The 26,289-nt window shown below is 38.1% G+C and overlaps 1 protein-coding gene across 2 annotated transcripts in view; it reads right to left on the reverse strand.

Annotated features, from left to right (window-relative positions):
- Positions 1 to 25,265, reverse strand: part of ranbp9 (RAN binding protein 9) — a 39,695-nt gene extending 14,430 nt beyond the window's left edge. The window contains exons 1-7 of one of the 2 annotated variants that reach the window (XM_061731674.1): positions 24,786 to 25,265; positions 17,819 to 17,930; positions 14,839 to 14,891; positions 12,648 to 12,815; positions 10,186 to 10,208; positions 6,077 to 6,261; positions 1,894 to 2,006 (exon numbers count right to left, since the gene is read on the reverse strand). In XM_061731674.1, coding sequence (XP_061587658.1) covers positions 1,894 to 2,006; positions 6,077 to 6,261; positions 10,186 to 10,208; positions 12,648 to 12,815; positions 14,839 to 14,891; positions 17,819 to 17,930; positions 24,786 to 24,987 — 856 coding nt within the window. In that variant the 5' untranslated portion in view covers positions 24,988 to 25,265. The remainder of the gene's footprint in view (positions 1 to 1,893; positions 2,007 to 6,076; positions 6,262 to 10,185; positions 10,209 to 12,647; positions 12,816 to 14,838; positions 14,892 to 17,818; positions 17,931 to 24,785) is intronic. The other variant, XM_061731675.1, reaches the window with a different exon arrangement.
- Between the last annotated feature and the right edge of the window lie 1,024 nt (positions 25,266 to 26,289).

Below are 26,289 nucleotides of genomic sequence, written 5' to 3' on the forward strand. Positions count from 1 at the left end.
CCGATACCCGATCTAGAGTTGTTTTTAATATCGATCCCGAAACAAAAATACAAATATCGGATCGGTGCATCCCTAATAGTGATGTTTATTTTTCCATATGAAATTAAAATGTATTCTATTCATTTCTTTTATAATCTTTGGTGGGATTACAAGAGAGTATGCTGGATAGATTAACCTGGATAATGATTCAATTTTGGTTAACAATTTTTTTCAGAGGTTTTCAGAGCTTCCTTTATCTTCCTTTATCGGTACACACCTGTATCATGTAACAACTTAAAGGAAAGTCTCTTGGTGCCATGGCCGAAACCCAACAGGAAGTCGGCCATTTTGAACATTTTGAATTAATCGTGTAATTTTGGCGCAATTTATGCCATTTCTTCGGTCATTAATGCGGCCCGAACCGTAACGTGCACCCAGGTGTGTTATACATCAAAACGTGCGTCTCCATCCTCCGACACCACGCATTACTTTTCTCTTTCAAAAGTGTTACCGTGGCGACGCTAGACGGCAAAAAGCGCGCCCACCCTTCATCTGATTGGTTCAGACAGAAAAAACTTTGCGCCTCAAGCCCCATAATACGGTTTGACGTACATGAACGAAAATCGGTACACACCTGTATCATGTCGCAACTTAAAGAAAAGCCAGGCCGGTCGATACATTTGATATTTCATGGTTTGCATTAATGGGCGTGGCCTAACGGCTCAACAGCGCCCCCTAGAAAACTTTTCTCTGCCATAACTTTTGAAAGGTTTGACATAAAGAGTCGTGGGTGGTGTCATGGGACTCGGTATTGAGTCCTTGACCATAATTGGTGAAAATGAGCCCCGCCCCTTCTTCTGATTGGTTGTCCCTATTTCCTGCTATAACATTTGAATGTTTTGACATAGAGAGTTGTGGGTGGTGTCATCAGACTCGGTATTGAGTCCTTGAGCTTCTTTGACCTTAATTAGCCCCGCCCTTTCTTCTGATTGGTTGTCCCGATTTTCTGCTATAACTTTTGAATGGTTTGACATAGGAAGTCGTGGGTGGTGTCATTTCTGATATGCTTATGGGGGGCGGTGGCCGTGAGTGCGAGGGCCCGTTCATCGCTGCTTGCAGCTTTAATTTAGTTAGTTTCCATTTAATTTAGGGCCGTGCTGAAAAGATCGATTTTATGATTCTAAATCGATTCTCATATGAATTCATAAAAATCGATTCATATGTCTAAAGATCTTTTTCTTTTTTTTTTTTCCTCTCTCCATCATTACATTACAACTTTCGGTATTTTTGTGTTTATGCCCAAAAAAAGTTTTGTTGGACACCAGAATAACTAGTGCCATGTTTTTGCCTTTAAATATGTTTAAAAGGTATGAAAACATTAAAGTTTTCAGTTATAATTGCATATATTGTCTATATTTCATTACTTTATATACTGGCTTGGGGTTACATTTGCATAAAATGCTAAAAACCAATTTCTCATAAATGGGAAAAAATGAAACCAATGATACGGCCTCCGTTTTGCTGCCCTGGATCTGTTTGGTAATTCTGCCCCACGATGTTTCTGAAAGCAGTTCTATCAGCATTCTGGGAGCTGATTGGTCCTTATAGCATCATTAGCTGCCAATACTTGCTCAATATAATACTAGTATTAATATGTTGCATAACTACACAGTCATAATTGGCAACACAGGCAACAGCTGAAAAAACATTTTTAACACTAACCCAAATCAATATCAGAATCAAATCTTGATCGATTCTGAATCTTAAGAATCAGAATCAAATCGATTCTTAACATTTGAATTGATCCCCAGCTCTAATTTCATTAATACATTGCCAAGTCAAATTTAATAAAAGCCGCGGTGTAGTTAACTCTACATAAAGAAACCCTGCATCAGCATCACCACACACACTCACTTTGTCGGTTTTTGATGGAGGCCAGCTCCTCTTGCACGGCCTGGTCGGTGGACTTGGCGAAGGCCTCGGCTGTAGCACAGTAACTGTGGTGAACCAGGTACGACGCCACCATCCTGATCAGACAAAAAAAAACAACCAAAAAACATTATTTTAGTTATTGTGCTTTTGATGAGGACATTATAGTCAAACATCTGATTTGTAAAAAAAAAAAAAAAAAAAAACAATCTTACAATGGCAAACACTGTTTAATCTAAATAATAAGAATACAATTACTACTAATTTAATAGTAGTTGATTTATAAGTGTGGATATTAGGATTGCCACTTTTTCCACCAATATCAAATGGAGATTTATTTTTTTGAGGGACCACACAACTTTCAAGCTTTCCACTTTTGTAGTTTTACCTTTCCAGGACCTAAACCAATTATTTTTGTACCAACAAAATTACTGATAAATAATAAGTGCACCTGGTCAATCCGTGCATCATTCGTTTTTAAAAATAAAACCAAAAGTAAGAAAAAGAAACAACTTCATTTTCTCAGTATTCGTTTCCTAACTAAAATGAAAAAACGGATAAGGACCGTTTCCCGTTTTATCCATTTATGATCTGAAGCAAATACAGTGAACCGGAAGTTGCCTAGCGTAAAAACAAACTTCACCAGAAGATTATTTAGCAAAGGTGGAAAGTGGACATTTATGTGGTCTTCCGCTCCGATAAGAGGACAGACGACACGACCACAGAGACAATAAGTGTCATTTATATTATTAAACGTTATGTTAACGTAATGCTGACGTTATGTAATCAAAAGGCATTTATGATTGTGATGGTGTAATTAAAAAAAAGTTACATTATGACCTCACATAACTTCTTAAATGGCTATAAATGTGTGTGTGTACAAATGTGATCATATGAATAAGAATAGTGTTCTGGGCGTCTCTTATATTTCCACCAGGCGGTCCATAAAGAAACTATTTGACAGATGATATCAATATGGTCATATTTCAAATGATGAACCAATGATACACGGATTCTGGTCCATCAGTCACATCAGTGCAGGAAAGTTGTGGACAGACAAGTTTTTTTGCCCGCTGTGGCTCAAAAAGGGAATTCATTTTTGATTTCCATGTTAATTAAATCCCCGGCCTTTTCCTGACGTCTTCATCCGTCTCTTGGCTGATGATACATTTAAAAGTGACCCAACTTCTTGGCTCCTTTTCTGCACACACGACCCTGCCAACGCTGCGTGGAGGAACATCGTCAGTAGAAGATCCTGGACTCCCCATCCCGTCGTCATGTTGCGAAGACAATAACGCTTCCCTTTCTCTGGTCAGATGAGAGCTTAAAAACATCCTGCTTTCATCCCGGCAACGTTTCTAGATAAAGGAAATGACTCCTTTTACTCCACATCGCCACACCAAATGGAGGTTAAATCCATTCTGGATAAGTAATCATATGTAGCTACACAGCGCTAATCCCATCAGTGCACGGCACGCAGCTTTAACTTCTGGATCACAATTCCTGCTCTCTGTCGGAGGACTGGAACATCTGGACTTGGATCTAGCTCCTGTTATCGCATCCCACCACCACTTTGCTTATTCATCCTCTGCAACAAACACATAATCAATACCTGATGAGTGCAGTGTTGAGAATGAAGCCTAAAAAGCAACGAGGCCTCCTCAGGAGTCGGGACGCAGGAAGAAAAAGTCACCGGCTACTTCCTGCTTACATGTCCTTTCAGCTTCCTGCAGGAATAATCCCAGGTATCATGTGGACCGTGAGCCGTCTCCCCGAGCAGACAACCCAACAAATATTCAGGGAGGGAAGGAAGATAATGCTACTTAAAAAGATTAAAATAACCTCCAGCTGGTTCAGAACAAGGCAGCACGCCTTGTTCTCCAGTGTCCATATAACACCAGTATCAACAGCAGGCACTTCTGTCTACATGGTTAAAAGTTGAGGACAGAATGAATGCTGCACTTCTGTTTTCAATATGGAACGTTTTACAATCCAAAACTCCATGATATCAGTACAATCAGTTGAGACACAATCTAGAGTCCTATCCATACGCCACTAGACAGGCAACAAAGGGCCGGTTTTCACTTCCTAAACCAAACACAAATTTTCTGAAGCATACAGTAGAATATAGATCAATGAAATCATGGAATTCTTTACCACTATATGACTAAAATAACACAGAAATCAATATTCAAAAAGCAAATTAAGAAACACCTTGGAATATCATATGTATAGGATACCACACACACATACAGATACATACTGGACAGGGTAAGGGTTTGTTTTTATCTGATTTTCATGGCCTAGATAATGTTTTACTGTATATTGGAATGTTTCATGTATGTCTTATTGCTTTAAAATAATGATTTACATGTACGGTAAAGTTTAATGTAGGTTTGTCGTGTAATTTAGTTTTCTTTCTTTATGTCTTGTTTTTAACTGTATGTTTCAAATGTATTGTTTTTAATGTGGACCCCAGTAAGACTAGCTGTGTTTAAGGGCATAGCTAATGGAGATCCTTACAAATAAACAAATAATAAAATATCCTCAAAAGCAGACCAATTTGAACTAAGTGAGGTAACAGTACGAAAGAAAAGAGGAGTTGTTGCAGCCATTAAGTTGAAGTTATTACTTTTGTATATTTGTTAACTTAGTTTTATAGTGTTTATTCTGCTTATGATTTTGCTAAGAATGTTTATATGAGTACATCAAAGACTGCTTAGTCCCATACGAGCCAAGGTGTAGCCTGAGATCCTCCGGCGGGTCCCTATTAGAGATTCCAAGATCTCGACTAAAAACTAAGGGCGACCGGGCCTTTGCTATCAGGGCCCCGTCGCTCTGGAATGACCTGCCGGAGGAGATCAGGCGAGCCACATCTCTGTCCATTTTTAAATCTCTTTTAAAAACACACTTTTTTAAATGTGCTTTTACTTAACATCTAATAATGTACTCTATAATATCCAATGTTATTATTTTCTAATGCTTTATTGTATTTCTATGTTCTTATGTTTTTATATTTTTGTCATTTTATTGGATTCTGCCTTTTAATTCTGCTTTGTAAAAGCACCTTGTAACTGTGTTTGGAAAGGTGCTATACAAATAAAGCTTATTATTATTATTATTATATTATTGTTTTTTTGCTCATGTCTCCGGAGGGCGTGTTGTGTGTGTCAGGAGGATATAAGGGTCAGGTGATTGCGCGGCGGGGCGTGGAAAACCTAAATTGGTTACGAGGGTGGTGGTTGTCTAGTTTTTTGACCACGTTATTTCAGTTTTCGTTGCCATGAAAGACTTTTTCGTTTGCTTTTGGATGTCGTAATAATTTAGAAAATACTTTTGAACAAGTTGGAACGTAAAAATAAAAGTTATGATTTTTTTTTAAAAGCTTGGCGACCTATAGTTTTATTAACGTGAGTGAAGTGGACCACCCCCTTCTACACCACGGCTTTTAAAAAGAAAAGGCTGATACTGTACAGGAGTCCTCACTGATCCCTCACCTTTATCGGCCCTCATGTGAGACCCAAGTCAAGTGCTGCATCGGTCCAATTGCCAGAAGATCAATAAGCAGCTATTAGGACAATTAAGTTTATTTTTAATTTAAGTTTAAATGCTGATTGTACATTTTAAAATGTTCAAACATTAATTGTTTTATAGATAAAACAAAATGAGTCAGGAACTGACAGACTAAAGATAAATTATTTTACTACAGGTTTTCATGAATTTGAAAAGAAGAGGAAAAATAATTAAAAAAAAATAAATAAAAAAAATAAATGAATATATTTAAGACAAAAAAAAAAAAAAAAAAAAAAAGAGTAAACTGATGTAACAGTTTTAGCAGCGTTTGAATAAACTAAACCGGGAAACTCCCAGCAATCACGGGCTGATGAACATAAATGTTACCATGGTTACCACATTAATTCCATCTCTGCCCCCTGTACGTTATACGGCTGGAGAGGCATCTTTTGATTTCTGCAAATAGATTTAATCTTTTTTTATTGTGTTAAAAAATACTTTTTTTTTTTTGTTGGTCAAGTGATCTCAGTGAAGAACAGAAGTTTTATTGAGTGAAATTAAACCGAAAACAATAATCAAATTCCTTAAATGTGACCGGCGTGAACATGTGTCCTATGGGTTTAACGGTAGTTATTTGGTTTTCTAATCCTCTTACTTCTGGATCATGGACTGCCACTCGCCCTCACGCTCTCCGATGGGAAAGCGATCAATCTGGGCCTGAATCTTTGTCCTCCACTCGCGCATGTAGTCCTCGATGTCAAACACGAAGGGGTGCTGGCCAAAGTTAGCATCCACCACCTCTCCTGGGGTCTGAAGGCCCACGGTCGGGTACAAGTTAGCCTGCGGGGGCAGAAACGCAGGGGTAAGGACAAGTATGATAGAGGAAACACAGCTTGGAATGTAATCTGGACATTAAATCAAAACAGGACATAATGAGAGGAAAAACAGGAAAAAGGAAAAACTGAGGAAATACGCTTTTGTTTTCCCCCTTAAATTGTGACTTTTGCTCGCTGACAAAGCTCACACAACAATACTCTTGCAGAAAACTGTATCTTTCGACAAAGAGAACCAGATTTGTTTTAATCTCACTGCCTTGTCACCGGGCCTCATCTCATGATAAACGTCATCTTCTCAGATCAATACTTTTGTCAGGACGGACTCCAGCCTGGTTCAGTGCGTGCAGTTGTCAATGCAGATGCACCATGGTGTGTGTGTGTATGTATGTATATATATATATATATATATATATATATATATATATATATATATACACACACACACACACACAGATATTAGATATTCTTTCTACTTTTATAATTTAATATATATTTTTTCTACTTTTATACATTTAAAAATATATTTTTTTTCTACTTTTATACATTTAAAAATATATTTTTTTTCTACTTTTATACATTTAAAAATATTTTTTTTTTCTACTTTTATACATTTAAAAATATATTTTTTTTCTACTTTTATACATTTAAAAATATATTTTTTTTCTACTTTTATACATTTAAAAATATATTTTTTTTCTACTTTTATACATTTAAAAATATATATTTTTTTCTACTTTTTTTTCTACAAGGACTCATCACATCAGACTGGAACCTGCACACAGGTCCACCTAATCTCAGAATCTCATCTACCAATATTTACATTTAAACTCTCCACAAAGTAAATGTGTTTACTCATTTTAAATGAAGGATCAGAGGGGCAACTGCTGCCTTACTGCCAAAAACACAGGCTGGTGAGGGTGACACTGAGCAACGACGCACTTCCAGACAGTTTCAGACAACTAAATGACATCCTGCATGACAACTATCCTGAAAATCCATACGCATCTGCGGTGACTGGAGAGGGAGGCAACAGAGTCATCACTGCACTGGGCTCCTTACAGAACCACTGAAGGATTTTCAGTACATGCAACATACAACAACGGATATTCAAGTCAGGAGAGAAAAGGATAAAAGAGCCATTTCAAATTGGGATTAAACACAGCCCCTAAAAAAATGGGAGTACAAAGCTGCGAGTGTCTTGTCGCGTCGTGTATGGCATGGTCCAATAACCACAAAGGTCAGCTGTGCTGAGGTGACGCACTTCACTGAAAACTGCAGAAACGGCAAGTCTGTTTCGCTGCTCAATAGATTATTGTTGTGGCTAAGACTCTTACTTTATTCTCACTAAAAAACAGCCACTCGCTGTTTTCGTTTACATCTTATTATGCAGGACATGCGAGAGAAAAACCCTTCACAGAGGACTTCATACATGCACAAATCCCAATTAACTAATATCCATGTGCAGTTCAGAAAACTGATATGATCTCTGATGCAATTCGTCTATTTCAAGATTTAATTTCTACTGAGTTTTGGAAGGAAAAAAAAAAAAAAAAATTAGGCTCTGTAAAAGATTGTAATCCACCGTTAACCCGCTGGAGTCATGACCACCATTTTTTATGTCGACTCTATTGGACTCAACTCCGTTTTTGCTTCAATCGTGACGTCAACACAACACTATACTACAAAAAAAAAATTACACACAAGTTTCAATCTTGTGTTATTCAATTCATTCCCAAATATTAATATTTGTCATCTAATATTAATTACAGGAGCATTTCTTTTTTAATTTGGTAGTTAATAGAGTAGGTGGTACTGCTGTTTAACCTAAGAAAACAGGTTATATTTATGTAATCCACATATATGACGCCATTCAGACCCGTATAAAAAAAGCATCCAGAGAGACGAGATCACAAGTGGCGGATTCAGATCCGATCAGTCAGGACACGTTTTAAGGAGGTCTGGGACACTTGGGTCCATCCTCCAGCCTTAAAGGGGACCTATTATGAAAAACATGTTTTTCTTGCTTTAACATATATAAAGTGGTCTCCCCTCAGCCTGCCAACTCAGAGAAGGAGGAAAGCAACCAAATTCTGCAGTGTCTGTACAGCCGCCCGGATGAGCCGTCCAGTGTGATGTGGATCTACGAGCCGTTCAGATTCTGCTCCCTTTCGTTATGCAACAAAAATGCGATTTGAATCGGTTGGTCTCCGCTGCGTGAAACCACGCCCACAACTAACTCCGCTGGCTGGAGCTTCCGCCATTTTTTCATAGCGGTGTATTTCGTCATTCAGGCAGCCAATCAGCACAGAGCCTCATTATCATAGCCCCGCCCACTCAGAATCCCTCATAGATAATGAGGTTAGAAACTGGGAAGATAAAGACATGGCTCAGAGGCTGAATTTCTAATTTATTTAGCAAAAACAATCAAAAGCTTGTTTTTAAGACATTCAAGGCCTGTTTAAAATAGGTATTAGATGCCATAATAGGTCCCCTTTAAAAAACTAAACTGATCAGTTTAGGCGACGGGTCATGATGATGTTTACGTCTAGCTACTACAAGCTGCTGCCTTCTGCAATTAAAAACAACGATTCATTTGGCATTTGCTAGAGAAGATAACATGCTAATTTATTTGCATATGGTCATATTCGATCACTTTAGACTAGGGCTGTCAGTTTAGCGCGTTAATTAGATTAATTAATTACACGGCTAATTAACACATTATGAAAATTAACGCAATTAATTATGAGTGGCAAAATGCGCAAGTATTTTAAATTTGGCCCATTGAGGGACCCGTAGGTCACTTCCCACCTGCGTTGTTAGTCAAACAAACAAAGTGGGTGACAGACGTGGACACGACTCAGGGGAGCGAGGCCAGCAAATCTTTGCTGGGGCCTTTGAACGGCAAGTTTATGTATAAAAAGAAAGAAGACGGGACTATCAACAAGAACACAGTGATTTTTACATTTTGTAAAAAATAATTTTCCTATCACCGGAGCTGCTCCAGCCGGAATTATCATTTAGATGCTAAACATGTCCGGACAACCCACGCTTGCAGAATCTGGGAAACGAATGAGCAAAGCCACGACAGAAAAACTGACAAACTCAATCACAAAGTGGGTTGCTGCTGATTGCAGGACAATTTCAATCGTGGAAGACGAGAGCCTCAAGGAGGAATGGTGTCATAACCAAACCGTATTAAAACCACTCCCCCCGGCCAACGTGCACAGATGCACGACCAACTGAACAGGAAGATATTCTTTCTTTTGAATTTCATTTATGAAACACACTTCACCAATAAAGATGTGGATTTCAAATGTTCTCCTCTTAGTGTATTTAAATGATTAGTCATGCACTGCAATTTTGTAATGTCCTAGAATTCTAATTCTTTATTTGGGGACCTTTAGCAGATATGAGATTAAAATGCAATTAATTACATTAATTATAAATCCTGTAATTAATTAGATTAATTTTTTTAATCGCCTGATAGCACTACTTTAGACACATTTGGGTATACAGGTGTGAACATGTGCATTAGCACCAGCCACTTGTGATCGGATCTCTCAGGACACATTTTAATGGCCCTCAAAGACTGGACATGCTTTACAGTTTGGACTCCTTAAGCATCTGCTTGTAACTGGATAAAAACATCAATAAAAATGAAAAACACGTTCACTAAATGGCTTTTTTCTAAAGTACTTTCTTCCTTTTTTTTTGTCAAAGTGCTGCAAGTTAAACCCTGTTTTAGAGGAGCAGATATCAAACTCTACGATCATAAACATCTGAGGCTCATGGGTTTTCTCGACGGTGTAAACATTTTAACTACAGAAAAACATTCTGCAGTAAATGAAAAAAGCCATTTACTAAAAAAGACGATAATTAATGAAAAATACAGACAATGAAGTCAAGAGGAACATGAAACAGTACTTACTGGTAGGTCTGTGAAGGCAATACCTGAAAAGGGATGGAGAAACGTGTCAGTACAAGAGAAAGTGGTTCTTTCCTTACAAAAACAGACTGTTTACATGAGAGGAACTAATCCGGCTAGTATCTGTCTGTGGTAACTTGATTTAATCAAATTAAAGGATGAGATAAGCAGTTTCCTTTATCGGAAGGACAGGAACCTGCGACACAGCCGAGCCTGTATTTCTAGACCGGTAAACTTGACCTAAACATGACGATAATGTATTTAAAAAAAACAAAAAGATGAATCTCGACAGAGCCGAAGACACAAAGAAACGTAATCTGGTTTTGATTTTAAAATAATTCAAGAGGTTACAGTGTACATCCATATCTCCTCCTTTTCCAAGTTTTACCATTAAATTATGAAGGAAAATATGGTTTTGAAGAAAACATCCGTTTGGTTTGTTGTTTTATGAAGTCACTGCGACTCGTACAGCTTTTCAACTCAAAATCACGACCCTACATCTTTTACTCTTGAGATTTTTTGTTGCTCTCAAGGCACTTATTTTGAAAGTGGCTAAACAGGAAACAGGTAGACAGCAGCAAAAAGCGACAGGTGGGGATTCAAATCTGTGCAAAACCAGGAAATATCATAGAATCTCTCAAGTATATCTCAAAGTATGCGTTTTGTCCTGGGAGCCCCCTCAAACTCCTCTTGTACCTCGGCTGACACCCAGAGAGCAAGGAGGCAATTTAACCTTTAACCATGTCAAGTTTTTTCTTCTTTCATATTTAATAACGAGGGTCCAACTGAAAAGTGTTAGAAGTTCATACGTTTTTTACTTCTTCCTACCTCTTTTTCGAGTGCAACACATTTGCTATTATATTCATTAATTCTCCTCTACTTTGTTTACGATGGTACATTTATTATTTAGTGATAATTATTGTTCTTTTTTATGTTATTGATTTATTGTTCTACTGTTTTATTTATTCTTTTCATGCTTATGTTCGAAAAAAAAAAAAAAAAGATATCAATCAACTTCCTGTTCGCTCCACTGGTGCTTTAATTTATATTCCACGCTTCTTTGCTGTTCTAACAACCTAAACATAACTCACAGAAGTTGTTTAAATATGGCGGTTGCATCGTTTTGGTTGGTTACAATAATCACTCGAAAAAACACAAACAAAACACTGATGCCAAGTCTGGCACTAGCACCGAACTCGCACTGGAAATGCTTCGGTCGAAAAGCCCCGTTAGACGCCCAAAACTAATTAATTCACGTTCAATTCAAGTTTAGGTTTTGGGACAAATGGAAGAGCTGTGAAAAGCTGCCCCTTTTATTTTACATCATTGAGACCATAAGCACAATGCCTGAGGCCGTCACTAATAAACATCTATAAAAATAAAATGCCCGTAAAGCGAGCTTTATGTTTTGACGAGCAAAGAGCTAAATCAACACGGAGCCCTTAACATTAAACACAATGCCATATATCATCTCGACAGCAGCTGTTGCCACCATGAACATAATACTTCCACACTGCTGGCTTAAAAATAAGTAAAAAGGAAGAGAAGTTACGTGGGAAGTATATTGTTTATGCACAAAAAGGTTTGAAGTCCTGTTTCAATTGTAAGTGGCTCTTTAAGTGGCATTTACGTAGCACTTGTAATTATTTAACCTCCTTGGGTTCAGGTTGGACAGATGCCCCTGGAAACAGACCTGCATGCACATTTTTGCTTTTAGCTCATCCATTTTTGAAGTAACCCACTCAAGCAGAGTTTTAGATGGGCAAAACACCACCAAAGCACCGGGCCGACAACTGCGTCTGTTAAAGACACCGTCTTTTTAAGTTTGGTTCTCGGTGCTGTTGTGGTTTCTAACTGGACCACTTTAAAAGTGTCCTTTTGTTCAATAACTACCTGTTTTCGGCATAATCAGAGCTGCATTTAGCTGCGTTTTATTGAAAAATGTCATCCACAATAAAACCATAAGGTTCAACAGCTTTCCGCACCATTTAGTCATGTATTTAAAAGACAGCACTATTACGAGCAGAAACGGCAACGATGCCAGAAACGGAGCTGCACAGGTGTGACATTAGCAACACCTCCAGCACATCAACAAGGTTTATCCATTCCCTCTGCTGCGTGGGAGGAATAAAGCTCCCAGTGCAGCTTAACGGCTTGCAGATATTTGAAGTGTAGCTGAAACTCCTTCAGCAAATATTTGATAGACTGAAACAATTCATAAAATCAATAAAATAATGAATTCTATGTGGATCTAAGGGCAAACTTCAACCTGTGTATGTGCTGTGGCCTGGTCTTCTACCAGAGGGAAGCTTGTCCTCATTCATCTGTATCACATCAAGGCGACATTGATTTTTAAGTCCCAAGTACTAAACGCATCCTATGATGGGCTCGTCTCCCAAAAAGGTTTAAAATGGAGACCTAAACACCAAAATATGACCACCGTTATCGTTTCAGTTGTTGCTCACCGAGGCTGTGGCCGTTCTTTGTGTAGAAGCAGGTGTTGTTGATGAGGTTTACGCAGCAGCCAATCACATCGCCTGTTGTAAACGTAGGTCCGTAGGGTTGCCCGGTGCCAGACGAGCAGAAGGAGTGGCCATCGTCTCCGTGGTAACCATACGAGTGCTTGTCCCAACCTGAGAAATGCAAATACATCATTGCTGAGCATCTTGTGAAAGCATTCAGCTTCAGATTCATTTAAAAACAGACAAAAAAACGCTCCGGTCACAGCTCAAACCAGCCGTGTTTACAAGGCTGGAGTGCAAACACGCCGGAGTTACTCAAACAGGAAAGTAAATATACTTTTATTTTAAAAACTTGTGAGATAAAAACAACCAGAGGAGATGGTGCTGAGGGCATTAGTGCCCTAGTGAGAGCAAAATCCATTGACTGCCAATGGAAATTAGCCTTTTGGCTACAAATGGGTGCATTTAAATTTTTTTTTAAATGTTCATTAATGTACATTGTCCCTCTATAACAAAAAAAAAAAAAAAAAGGCAGACAAAACAAACAGCTGGGCAGCAATCAAATCATTGGCACAATTTCTTCTTCTTCTTCAAAATAAATGAGACAATAAAATGCAGATGGAAAGCTGCCCAAAACCGTGACTGACCAACATATCTGATATATGTTGCGCACGCAACCAGAATTCTGCCACTTCTTTTTTCTGTGCCAGTGAAATTTATTTCACTGGCACAGAAAAAAGGGAAAAGCTGCAAAACAAAAGGGATTAAAAAAAAAAAACGTATATTAAAAATAACACTGGTATCAGAACATCAGTGAACAATCTAAGTCCACCTTTTCAATCACCGCAGAAAAGTGCCTTAGTTTAACTTTAACAAGACATCAGGGGAAGAGAAAATGACTGCTTAGTCATGTTTTCAGAGAAAGCTCCTTTCTGACCTCCATTTTTTTTTTTTCTTTGCATGGCTGTTAATTCAAACATTTGAATATTTCTTTCTCTGTAGTCTGATTTCAAAGCTGTCATCTGCATTAAATGAACTGTAATGATATTTAAAAACAGTGTCCAATGTTTCACCATTTTTTGTGAAAATCCAAAGGATCCGACATCTCATATTTGTCTCATATTTCAGAGAGGCAGAGGAGGACCTGGCCTCCCCTGTAGCACCCTGGACGTCAGGACTGCTGGAACGTTACAAACCACGAGGAAAGACCTTGCAGGTTACTGCTAAAGCTGCAGGATTCATCTCGGCTTTTCCACGTTATTCTCCGGGAAACAGCACTCAACTCTGCAGCATCCTGGCATACATTTTTCACAATTAGTACATTTTTGCTGGCCTCGATCCATCAGCAAGGATTGTGCAGTTTTCTCTGGCCCCGTGTTATCTCTGTACGAGAGCCTGGAGCTCCAGGGTGGGCCCAGCTCTCCGAGTGGTGGCGGGGTGCCTGCTTTCTGCTTGACCTGATAACCTCAGTGAAGGACATGGAGGACTTCGCTATCACTCCGTAACTGCACCGTGTTGTGGCAAAGAGCAGAAGAAACACTTTTAAAGCAATGACGATGCAGGTGCCCGTTTTAAAACATGTAGAAGATTTCCAAAGAAGCCTCCTTGTAATTATGTTCATAAATTATATTAACTGAACTAAATAAAAACATACTGAAAATCTGCCATGATGATGAAAGATGTTATAGCCCTGTAATGTGTCCTTATTGGGATTAAAGTTCTAAATAATCTACTGTACGTTAAGACTTTTCCCCCTTTTTCTAATTTCCAACTTCAGTAACTTGATGCTCTGAGTTTACGTTACTGTGCTATTCAGTGATGCATCGTGCAAAAGACAGCATTTTCAGAAATTCATAATACAATGTATGGAATTTTAGTAAAAGATTTTGTTGGGGTTCTCATTTGTTTTGGGCATTTTCTTCCTGGAAAAAATAGGTGGAGTGGGAGCACTGCTAACTGGAATGACATTTCCACATATATTTTCCCACCCTGTCATGTGCAGCTTTATCACACGTAGAAACAATGTGTTCATGTCTAATAAACAACAAAATCACAGCCTTACATCATAAGTGCAGTGCTCCTTCTACCAATAGCTTGCTGCTTAATGGTGATAGTAACTTCACATGCAAAATAAAATCCAACATAGAATTAAAAGAAGACAGCGAAAGAGAATAAACACAAAATGCCATCTTACCAGGGAGTCTGTTCATATTTACACCCTGAGCTGACAGGCCAATGCCCATGTACCTATGGGACAAAGAAATCAGTTAGTCCTTTTATGCAGAAAAAGAATCATTTCATTTATATATAGAAGTACAAACACAGGATCAATAATGACAGCAACTGCAAAAAATACAAAATTGTCAACAAGACATTTTCAGAAACTCCAACATCATAGCTACACCATGTTTATGAAGCAACTATAACTGTATTATAGTACACATGCACCTCGCTTTTAATGAAGACAACATATTACCACAGAAACCACAACCCAAACTCGTGTTTAGCACTTCCTAAGGAACTCAGATGCACTAGTAAGAAAATATACATCAGTGCAGGCCACATACATGTCATGTGGTTTAGTGTCATCCTAATTGTCGTTGTTGTTTGCAATCACTGTATTAAAAGTTCACACAACTCCACAGTAACGTCCCACACGGATAGGTTTTACATTAAAAGTGTTACGCGAGTAGGAAGGAAGCAGTGATTTTAACCAGTCCTTGTGTTATCTTTACAACTATGCACCGCAAATGGCTTTTGTCCTTTAAACACCATCAATGCACCAAATGTAGATTTATTTATTGAAAACATGCAGAAGTGAAACCCATCTTGTCTCATGTATCAATTAGCACACATTTAGATTACAAAGAAAAAAAACCTGACTTTAATAAGTGTTTTTTTTTTTTTTAAATCAAGGAAGATGGGCTTTACTTTGTTTCGTTTAAATTAAAAAAGGAGAAGAAACACCCTCAATAAAAGAAAATCCTTCTCCTTACTCAGCAAAAAGCTACATTTTTTTCATCTATTGTGATGAAAACATCAAAAATTAATTCAGATAGAGCAGAGTAATGCTCAATTCGACTAAATGTTATTTATGAGTAAGTAAACTGATGTAGACGAGTTAAACTAGTTGACTAATAGACTAGTTAAAAGTAAAATGCCTACTATGATTATGTCCTTCCTCCTGTCATTTTTGCCATCTCTCCCCCTCTTTTTTTTCAGCTGCTGGAGCTCATCTCGAACACAAAATCCCCTGCCGTTAAGTCCATAACTAAACAGCAAAGTTGTGTGCACACATTTCCAAAAAATCTAAGTTGTTTGTGTGAAAAGAACCACTCATCTTTACACAAGTCCTATGAATTGCGTGTATTGGGGGTGTGGAGTTGTTTGGACTAACTTGATGTAAGGAAGGAATAGGCTGAAGTCATGTGACTTGCTCTCAAAAACACTGTAAGACGGAGACGATTAGATGACTGAATTCAGGATTACAAACTTCCATCTGTTCCCTGTTGAATTTTTGCTCTGTTCCTCGTTTGTCTGATGTTGGGAACATGGAGTGCTATGTTCAGCAACCTCCACATATAAATTATCCAAATCGTATCTGGGGTAGAGTAGATGTTTTAAACTTCTGTCCATTACAGAGGAAATTATTTAACAAGGTTTAGAGAACTGAGGAGCCTGAAACTTTAGAGAAGCTTTTCTTTGTTAAAAAGGAGGGTCTAACGCCATATATATAGAAAACATATTGACTTGGCTCTAGCAGATCCCGGGAGTGTGCATAGGAAGAAGAGGAAATAGATAATGGATGGCTGCAGGGCCCAAGGGCGTACAAGATGGAAGAGCCTGCCTGCATTTAACACAATAGATTATTTGTAGATATTTTATAAGAAAATGAGCTGAAGAATATTAAACCTCATCTGAACTATGATTTATGTAATTTCTAAAAACCTCAAAAGAAACTGAAAATCAAAATTGTAATCTTTTATGACATGCCCAAGTTCAACTTTCAAATAAAAAAAAAAAATGTTTTAAAAGACTAATCATGACCCCAGATATTTCTGTAAATACAAATCTCACGACCAAAAGCTTCCTTCTTAAATAAAGACCTACAATTGCAGTCAAAATGTTGCACTGCTTTGAACTCTATCTTAAATGGGAAATGTTCCCGCAACTCCATTTCTGGGAAATATTACATCGCAGATTAGCATAATATTAGTCATCATGATTGAATTTGGAGGCCATTGACTTGATTAACAAGGTTTAAAAGTCAGTAACCTCGCCAGCGAGGTAGAAATTCATCATCCACTCGGACAAGAAAAGGGAAAACTAAGCGATAAAACAAAAGGGAAAAGGGATAACTTTAGACATGTTGGAGTGCAGACTGTTATATGGTGCAACTGTTAATTAAGTACTACCATCCTTACAAAGAATAAGTTGAAATTTAACAATCCAACATGCACATTCAAATGTTTCCTCAACAAAGTGGCAAGTTAACACACATTTGTAATGTATTAAGTTCATATTCTCACAGCTGCAAGAGGACATAAATGACCTGCATTCTTACAACTAATACCTGAACTGCTACATAAAGTAAATGCTCGAGTAAATGAACATTTTCAGACATCAACACACACCGGACTAATGATGGCGGTTTTAGAGAATCAACGCAGGCGGGCAAAGTTTTGTAGAGCATGAGACAGTTTTCAAAGTCAGTGTCTTACAAAAAACTCACTTACTGCCAATTCTAAATCCTAATTTATGCCTCTGCATAACTTAACAAATTAAGGATATCTAACAGGAGTTGGAGCTGATACATTTTGAGTATCAGCTGTTTTTACAGACATTGCAGCAAACTATTATTTGACTCAAATTGAAAACAATTAAAAAAAAAAAAAAAAAAAAAAATAGTGTTGGAGAAATCAAAAATGAAGAACAAATCTACTAACTACTTCTTTTACGGCTCCTGTCGGTGCAACGGGTAGTTAACTTTAAAGAGAGGTGCACATCAGGCCGCGCCGTGGCCTACATGGTCAGGTTCACACATACGGCGTAGTTTTGATGCAGAAACTTAAAATCAGGCTCAAGTCAAGCTACAAACATAACCTCTTTTATAAAAATGCATACCATCTCAGTGTTGCACTATTCTAAAATGCATCTTTCTTTTGTATCCTTACCCATCACGGCCTTTACTGATAATCTTCACCTCGAAGTAGTAGACCCCGCAGGCGGCTGGGATGGGGTGGGTGGCCCGGACAGACGCTGCATCCTTGGGGGTTTTGCCGTGACCTTGGGGGTGAAAAATGCAGACGGGCGTGGTCATTTGAAATTATTATGATTCCTTCTGTAATAACAATAATAATAACAACTTGAAGACAGACGGAAAGTTACTTAAACTTTCCCTAGGTTACTTGCGCTCCCAACAGTTACCGTCAAACCAGAGCCCAAGAGACGTGGGACATAAGTAGACAACCAATTCAACACAAAAGGTTCCACAAACCAAATTTCTCAAGAAGATATAGATGAAGAAGATGTAAAGGGAAAATGGTACATTTTCCTTCATATTAAAAAGGTAGGTTACTTTATCTTTTGACATGGTTTTTGTAATGTTTTTCCCATAAAATGTAGGTTAGTTGTCCCCAAAAACATAAAGCTGATTAACTAAATGATTTAAAAAAAAAAAATGCTCTGGATATGCAATTCTTGAATACTGGATTGTGATTCTTCTCATCCAAAGTCTTTAAAAAAGTAACCTTGGCTTTATCAGCAACATCAGAGGTAATTTCAGACATGTTTATACTTGAATATAAGCAAACAGGCAAAATGTCATTCTGTTGTCAAATTAACCCCCTTTGGTATATTGGCAGAAATACATGAGGTTGAAGTTAGTTCATCTAGAATTATGTGTTTATTGGTTAATAAAGCAGATTTAAAAATAAGCAAGATTTGGCACCGTTGTAAACATCAATGTTATTTTCTAACCTTTACTCTCCAAATGCAGTGAGGGTGCTTTTTTTTTTTTTTTTAACTTCTAAATTTATTGGTATATGTTAATCTGCAAATATTTTCCATGAAATATAGAAAAGTATTTTGAGGATTTTTTGGGGAAATGTCCATGCCTTACTTGGTATAATAAATGTCTTGCTTGGTGAACATTCGTAAGCACATGGAACCACTTCCTGGCACTTTAGCTTTCACACGCAATCAATTCACCTCTCACCTCATAACTGTATGACTTATCACACATCTGACATGGTGTTACATTTAAACAAAACTCAAGTTTAATCTTGATGAAAACCATCCATTTAATCGTTTCAGCAATACTTATTGTAGTCAGTTTGCGGCCTGCCTGATCCATCAAATCACCAGAATATTTTTCACTGTAAAATCTAGTTTATAATCCTTAAATCCATCCATAATGTGGAAATACACTTCAATAGGGGCAGAACTTAACAGAGGTAATGTTTCCTGTGCCACTTGGAGGACGTAAATGTAAAAGGTTTTGCATGATTCAATATCAAAGTCCCTGCAACATGTACATGCCAGCTGCATGGGATTTGGGTTTGTACAAAAGACAGATCATTCTGTTTGCAACAAGGAAGAGTGTAGAGAGCCAATCAGACCCAGAACAGTCGAACACACCCAGGAAACAAACTTGCACCTTTCCTTTTTTGAAACAGCCCTTTCTTGTGAAGGTTTTTTGGGTGCAGGCCTACAACAGCTTTGCTAATAAAAAGTAGTCCAACCAGAATGTCAGATAAGACTTCGCAGGAACAATTCAGACAACTGTGATATTTGACACTGTATTCCCTGACATTTAAAAACGCCACATTAGCCTACGAGAAGTGTTGCCTAACCCTGGTATATTTTGGTTTATTCTGAATGGTATAAATCTGAGACATCTATTGAACCTTGAATGCACTTTATTTAAAAAGGCAATCGTCAATGTTAGGTGTGAAACTAGACCAGCTTGACCAAGTTGAAAAGATGTTTGAAGTTTAAAAGTATTAAAAGGCATTTGTTTTTGTAAGGACAACTTAGGTTTGCTGCATTTGACCTTGTTTTTGATGCACTTTAAAGCACTGTTTTACGGAAAAGATTCTATTAATATGTACTTTGTAACAATATATACAGTAACTCTGAAGTTAAATGTTGCTTTTGTTTAAAGTCATTTATTTTTTACTTGAGGAAAAAGCTAATTGAACATTATTTTTTTTTGTATGTCATTTTATTTGTTTTTACTGAAAATGCTCCGAAGCATTCCAGTTCCACCTATTGAGGGAAAGTGTGCAAGAATATTTTAATTTCCATCGAACTATTCTTTATTTTAATTCATTAACATTAAAAACACATTTTATTTGGTGGCACAATAAAAGTAAAATGTAAAAAAACTGAAAAAAATGAGTTTGAGGAAAAATAAAATGGAATTTGGAAAAAAAAAAAAAAAACAAAAAAAAAAAACAGATTTCATAGGGGCCTAAGCTTTGCTAATAAAAGGATGCTTGATATCAAACCCTTCTTGTGTCTGGAATATTCATACAAGACAGGATAAACATGGTTTTATTGATTACCTCCATCCAGAACTTTTTAATTTTGTGTCATTCCCAGACACAGTGCACAAATGTTCCCTGAACCTCATTGCATTTGAAACAATTGTCAGGTTCCATTATATTTAATTTAACATGAGTTGTGTATGTCTGCATTAACCAATTATATTGATCACAGTGGACTTCAGGAAAAACCCACCGCCACCCCTCCCCACCGTCCTCAACAGTACTGTCTCCACCTCAGACACCGTCAGGTTCCTGGGGTCCACAATCTCCCAGGACCTGAAGTGGATCACCCACATTAACTCTGTCTGGAAGAAGCTCAGCAGAGGTTGGACTTCCTGCGTCAGCTCAGGAAGTTTAACCTGCCACAGCAGCTGTTGATCACTTTCTACACCTCCATCATTCAGTCTGTTCTCTGCAGGTCCATCTCTGTCTGGTTCAGTGAGCGAAAAAAAAAAAAAAAAAAACACAAATTCCCTGTCTGGCATGTTCATATTTGGCCAATAAAGCTTATTCTATTTTGGTGTAGCTTTAGATTTGCATTTGCTGTTCTGTTTGATATTTTTCACATATTTTTCCAGTCATCTGGAAATGTCTTGTTTTTTAAGATAAAAGAAAAGCAGCTCAGCCGTTGTGTGTTGCAAGATGTCCTCTGTCGTTGTTGATACTTTGTTTTTATCCTCAGCAGTGGCTAACGACAGAGCTAAGCTAACATTAGCAACGTTAGCAGCAAAAGTGCTAAACTCGAGGGTTTCGTGGGTGTCATACCTTTATACTTAACTGCACTACTGCTTTTTAAAAACTTGTGCTTTTTATTATTTTATCTCTTTCATCATTGTATTTGTTATTTACTGTTTAATTGTGTCTTGCTGCTTTTAAGGTTGATGTTAAATACTGAATTACTTACCTTAAACTTGCCTTGCAGGGTCCATTGAAATATTCATACAGGACAAACATAGTATTATTTTATTAATCCTACTCCTACACCTTGGAGCAAACCATCAGTGTGCAGTTATTGGTTATTGAAAGTGCATTGTTACAGCATATGATTGTGGTTATTATTAATATTGCACAGTGATAAACAACATAAAGATGTTTTTATTAATTACCCCCCTCCGGTACTTTTTAATTTTGTCACATTCGCAGACACTGCACAAATGTTGCATGACCCTCATTGCATTTGAAACAATTGTCAGATTCTGTTATATTTATTTAATTTGACAGGAGTTGTGTATGTCTGCATTAACCAATTATATTGGAGTAGCTTTAGATTTGTATTTGCTGTTTGTTTCTGAGTTTTTTTACATATTATTTTTCCAGTCATCTCCTGAAATGTCCTCCATGTCTTGTGTTTGATGTTTAATTGTGTCTTGCTGCTTTGAATGTTGATGTAAAGCACTTTGAATTACCTTGTGTTGAACTGTGCTATACAAATAAACTTGCCTTGCAGGCTCCAGTGAAATATTCATACAGGACAGGATAAACATGTTTTTATTAATTACCTCCCTCCAGAACTTTTTAATTTTGTCACATCCCCAGACACAGTGCACAAATGTTCCCTGAACCTCATTGCATTTGAAACAAATGTCAGGTTCTGTTCATATGTTTATGTTTTGTATCTTTATATGGGTGTTTGGCTTTTAGGGTGTATGATTTGTTTATGACAGTGCTGAGTGTGTGAGATGGAGATGTCAATTTCCCCGAGGGAACGTCCCAAAGGGATTAATAAAGTCATTTGAATCTGAATCACTTTAGATTTGTATTTGCAAATAAACTTGCCTTGTAGGGTCCAGTGGAATATTCATACAGGACATGATCAGAATCAGGTTTATTGGTCAAGTCAGGTCCAACAAGACAGGGAATCTGACTGTTATTTTCGCTCACTGTACAGTAAATAGACAAATGAAAGCTCTTATTAACATATATATAATTTAAAAAAAAAAGTGAAAGCTGCAGCAGTATGAGGTAGACATGGTTATTGAAAGGTGGATTGTTACAGCATATGATTGTGGCTATTATTAATATTGCACAGTGATAAACGCGTAAAGATGATTTTATGAACTACCTCCCTCCAGAACTTTTTAATTTTGTCACATTCCCAGACATGGTGCACAAATGTTCCCTGACCCTCAATTGCATTTGAAACAAGTGTCAGATTCTGTTATATTTATCTAATTTGACAGGAGTTGTGTATGTCTGCATTAACCAATTATATTGGAGTAGCTTTACATTTGTATTTGCTGTTTGTTTCTGAGATTTTTCACACATTTTCCAGTCATCTTCTAAAACATCTTGTGTGTGATTGTGTTTTCTAAGCTAAAAGGAAGGCAGCTGGGCCGTTGTGTTGCAAGATGTCCTCTGTCTGTTTGTTGTTGATACTTTTGGGGTGTTTGATTTGTATATTACAGTGCTGAGTGTGTGAGATGGAGATGTCAATTTCCCAAAGGGAACCTCCCAAAAAGGGATTAATAAAGTCGTCTGAATCGCTTTAGATTTGTATTTGCAAATAAACTTGCCTTGTAGGGTCCAGTGGAATATTCAAACAGGACATGATCAGAATCATGTTTATTGGTCAAGTCAGGTCAAACAAGACAGGGAATCTGACTGTTATTTTCGCTCACTGTACAGTAAATAGACAAATGACAGCTCTTATTAACATATATATACTTTTTTTAAAAAGTGAAAGGTGCAGCAGTATGAGGTAGACATGGATATTGAAAGGTGGATTGTTACAGCAGTGGTTCTCAAATAGGGGTACGCGTACCCCTGGGGGTACGTGAAGGCACTCCAGGGGGTACGTGAGATATATTTAAAATATACATATATTTAAAAAGTAGCATCAATGCAAAAATCTTTTAAAAATAATAATTGAGGAAAATATAAGTCTAAATTCATAAAATGAATTTTATCTTCAGGAGTAGGCTATTCAACTTATTATCCTAAAACCCCAGTTTCCCCCACACCAGAATGGTTCCACCTAACCTGTCAAATGCCACCTGGCTTCACCTGTCAATCACTTGGACCAACGATGGAGTCGTGGTTGAAGCGTAGCAGCAATATTTTTATGTTTAATAAAACAGTTACTGATGGCACAGTGCTCTGTTTTAGGTCTTTTTTTTTTTTTTACAACCAAAAGTGCTTTGCGCTGGTTAGGGGGTACCTGGCTGAAAAAATATTTCACAGGGGGTACATCACTGAAAAAAGGTTGAGGACCACTGTGTTACAGCATATGATTGTGGTTATTATTAATATTGCACAGTAATAAACGACATAAAGATGTTTTTATGAATTACCTCCCTCCAAAACTTTTTAAATGTTGTCACATTCCCAGACACAGTGCACAAATGTTCCCTGAAGTGTCAGGTTCTGCTGTATTTATTTAATTTGACAGTAGTTATGTATGTCTGCATTAACCAATTATATTGGAGTAGTTTTAGATTTGTATTTGCTGTTCTGTTTCTGAGATTTTTCCAACATTATTGTCCAGTGATCTTCTGAAACGTCTTGTGTGTGATTGTGTTTTCGCAGCTGGGCCGTTGTGTTGCAAGATGTCCTCTGTCTTGTTGTTGTTGATACTTTTGGGGTGTTTGATTTGTATATTACAGTGCTGAGTGTGTGAGATGGAGATGTCAATTTCCCCAAGGGAACCTCCCAAAGGGATTAATAAAGTCGTCTGAATCTGAATCGCTTTAGATTTGTATTTGCAAATAAACTTGCCTTGTAGGGTCCAGTGGAATATTCATACAGGACATGATCAGAATCAGGTTTATGTCAAGTATAACAAGATAGGGAATTTGACTTTTAACAGGCGCTGTCATGTCTGTTCTAACTTATTTACTCTTTTTTAACATATTTATTCTTTTTATATTGTAACGTGTCCTTATGGGAATGTGTGAATGTGGTTGTGAGCCCTGTCCAAGAGGAATTTCTGTCACCATTGGGACAGACAAAGTATTCTATTCTCTTATTTTCGCTCACTGTACAGTAAATAGACAAATTAAAGCTCTTATTAACATACATTATATATATATATATATATATATATATATAAAATTTAAAAAAAAGTGAAAGGTGCAGCAGTATGAGGTAGACATGGATATTGAAAGGTGGATTGTTACAGCATATGATTGTGGTTATTATTAATATTGCACAGTAATAAACAAAGATGTTTTTATGAATTACCTCCCTCCAGAACTTTTTAATTTTGTCACATTCCCAGACACAGTGCACAAATGTTCCCTGAAGTGTCAGGTTCTGCTGTATTTATTTAATTTGACAGGAGTTATGTATGTCTGAATTAACCAATTATATTGGAGTAGCTTTTCATTTGTATTTGCTGTTCTGTTTCTGACATTTTCCACACATTATTTTCCAGTGATCTTCTGAAACATCTTGTGTGTGATTGTGTTTCTAAGCTAAAAGGAAGGCAGCTGGGCCGTTGTGTTGCAAGATGTCCTCTGTCCTGTTGTTGATACTTTGTTTTTAGCCTCGGCGGTGGCTAACGGCGGAGCTAAGCTAAGCTACCGTAGCTAATCCAGCAGCGTCAGCGAGCAAAAGTGCAGAACTCTGTTCTGTTTTCGTCTCGGTTTAGTACCTTTATAGTGTACGCGGAGGTTGTTCTGGGACAGCCCGATGTAGCTGAACTTGTCCTTGGGGCTCCAGGAGCGCGGCAGCGGCGTCTCGTCCTCGTCCACGGCCGGGTAGAGCCGCCGCAGCCGCCGCTGCAGCTCCTTCTCCTGCTCGTTCAGGGCCGAGTCCCCGTGCACCACCACCGACATCAGGAACTGGCCCGACATGCTCCAGCCGCGGGGTCTGCTCAGACGGCCGCCGGGGTCCGTTTATAGGGCTGGGGTTGGGGGTTGGGGGGGAGTTATCTGGCCTGGCTCTCTCCTCAGGTTAGCTGACACAAATCCACCAAGGGCGACGGTAAAAGGGACATTATCCGCGGCTCACGCCTCCAGGGAAAGTAGTTAAAACACGCAAGCAGAAGAGATCTGGGGCGAGATGAGAGCGGTTACGTCAGACGGACCGACGGAAGTGTGAGCAGCTGTAGCTCCAGCAGCTCTTTTGTTTGTTGTCGGAGCCTCGTCCCGGCCGCTGATTGGCTGAGAGCGTCCACGGCGCTGATTGGCTGAGAGCGTCCGCGGCGCTGATTGGCTGAGAGCGTCCGCAGCGCTGATTGGCTGAGAGCGTCCGCGGCGCTGATTGGCTGAAAGCGTCCGCGGCGCTGATTGGCTGAGAGCGTCCGCGTCGCTGATTGGCTGAGAGCGTCTCCACTCACTTCCTATGGAGATGTTTATTTATTTCTTTTTATTGAACTCTAGAATATTGTACATACTACGGAGCCCCTCTGGTGACATTTGAAAAAAATAAAATAATGCGTGGCCACGCATTAATAACTCGTGGCCACGAGTTAATATCTCGTGGCCACGCATTAATAACTCGTGGCCACGAGTTAATATCTCGTGGCCACGAGATAATCAATGCGTGGCCACGAGATAATCAATGCGTGGCCACGAGATAATTAATGCGTGGCCACGAGATAATTAATGCGTGGCCACATGTTATTAATGCATGGCCACGAGATAGTTAATGCGTGGCCACGAAATAATAAATGCGTGGCCACGAGATAATTAATGCGTGGCCACGAGTTATTAATGCGTGGCCACGAGATAATCAATGTGTGGCCACGAGATAATTAATGCGTGGCCACGCATTAATTTTTTTCAAATGTCACATGTTATTACTACACTCGCCATGACAATACTCTTGCTCTTTAATATAAATAGACTATAATTACCGTTATTAATGATGAATAACCATCCCACCAAGGAAGTTGCATCCACGAAGTCAATCAGTGCTATTAATAAGTGAGGGAAACTGCAACATAACCTTGTATTTATGTTTTGTATTGTTTCCTTTATCTTGTTTTTATGAAAAGGCACATTTTTTATCATTTGGCTTAGTTTGAATATTTTAGTGTTTTTATCTACTGATGTTTTTAACTTATCTTGCTTCTTATCTTGGGGCCGTCCTTCTTGTTCTTTGTTCTTTTAGCCAAAGCACTGTCGTCACTTTATCTTATCCTGTGTTGTTGA

Source organism: Cololabis saira, chromosome 10, assembly GCF_033807715.1.
Source record: "Cololabis saira isolate AMF1-May2022 chromosome 10, fColSai1.1, whole genome shotgun sequence".
NCBI lineage: Eukaryota > Metazoa > Chordata > Actinopteri > Beloniformes > Belonidae > Cololabis > Cololabis saira.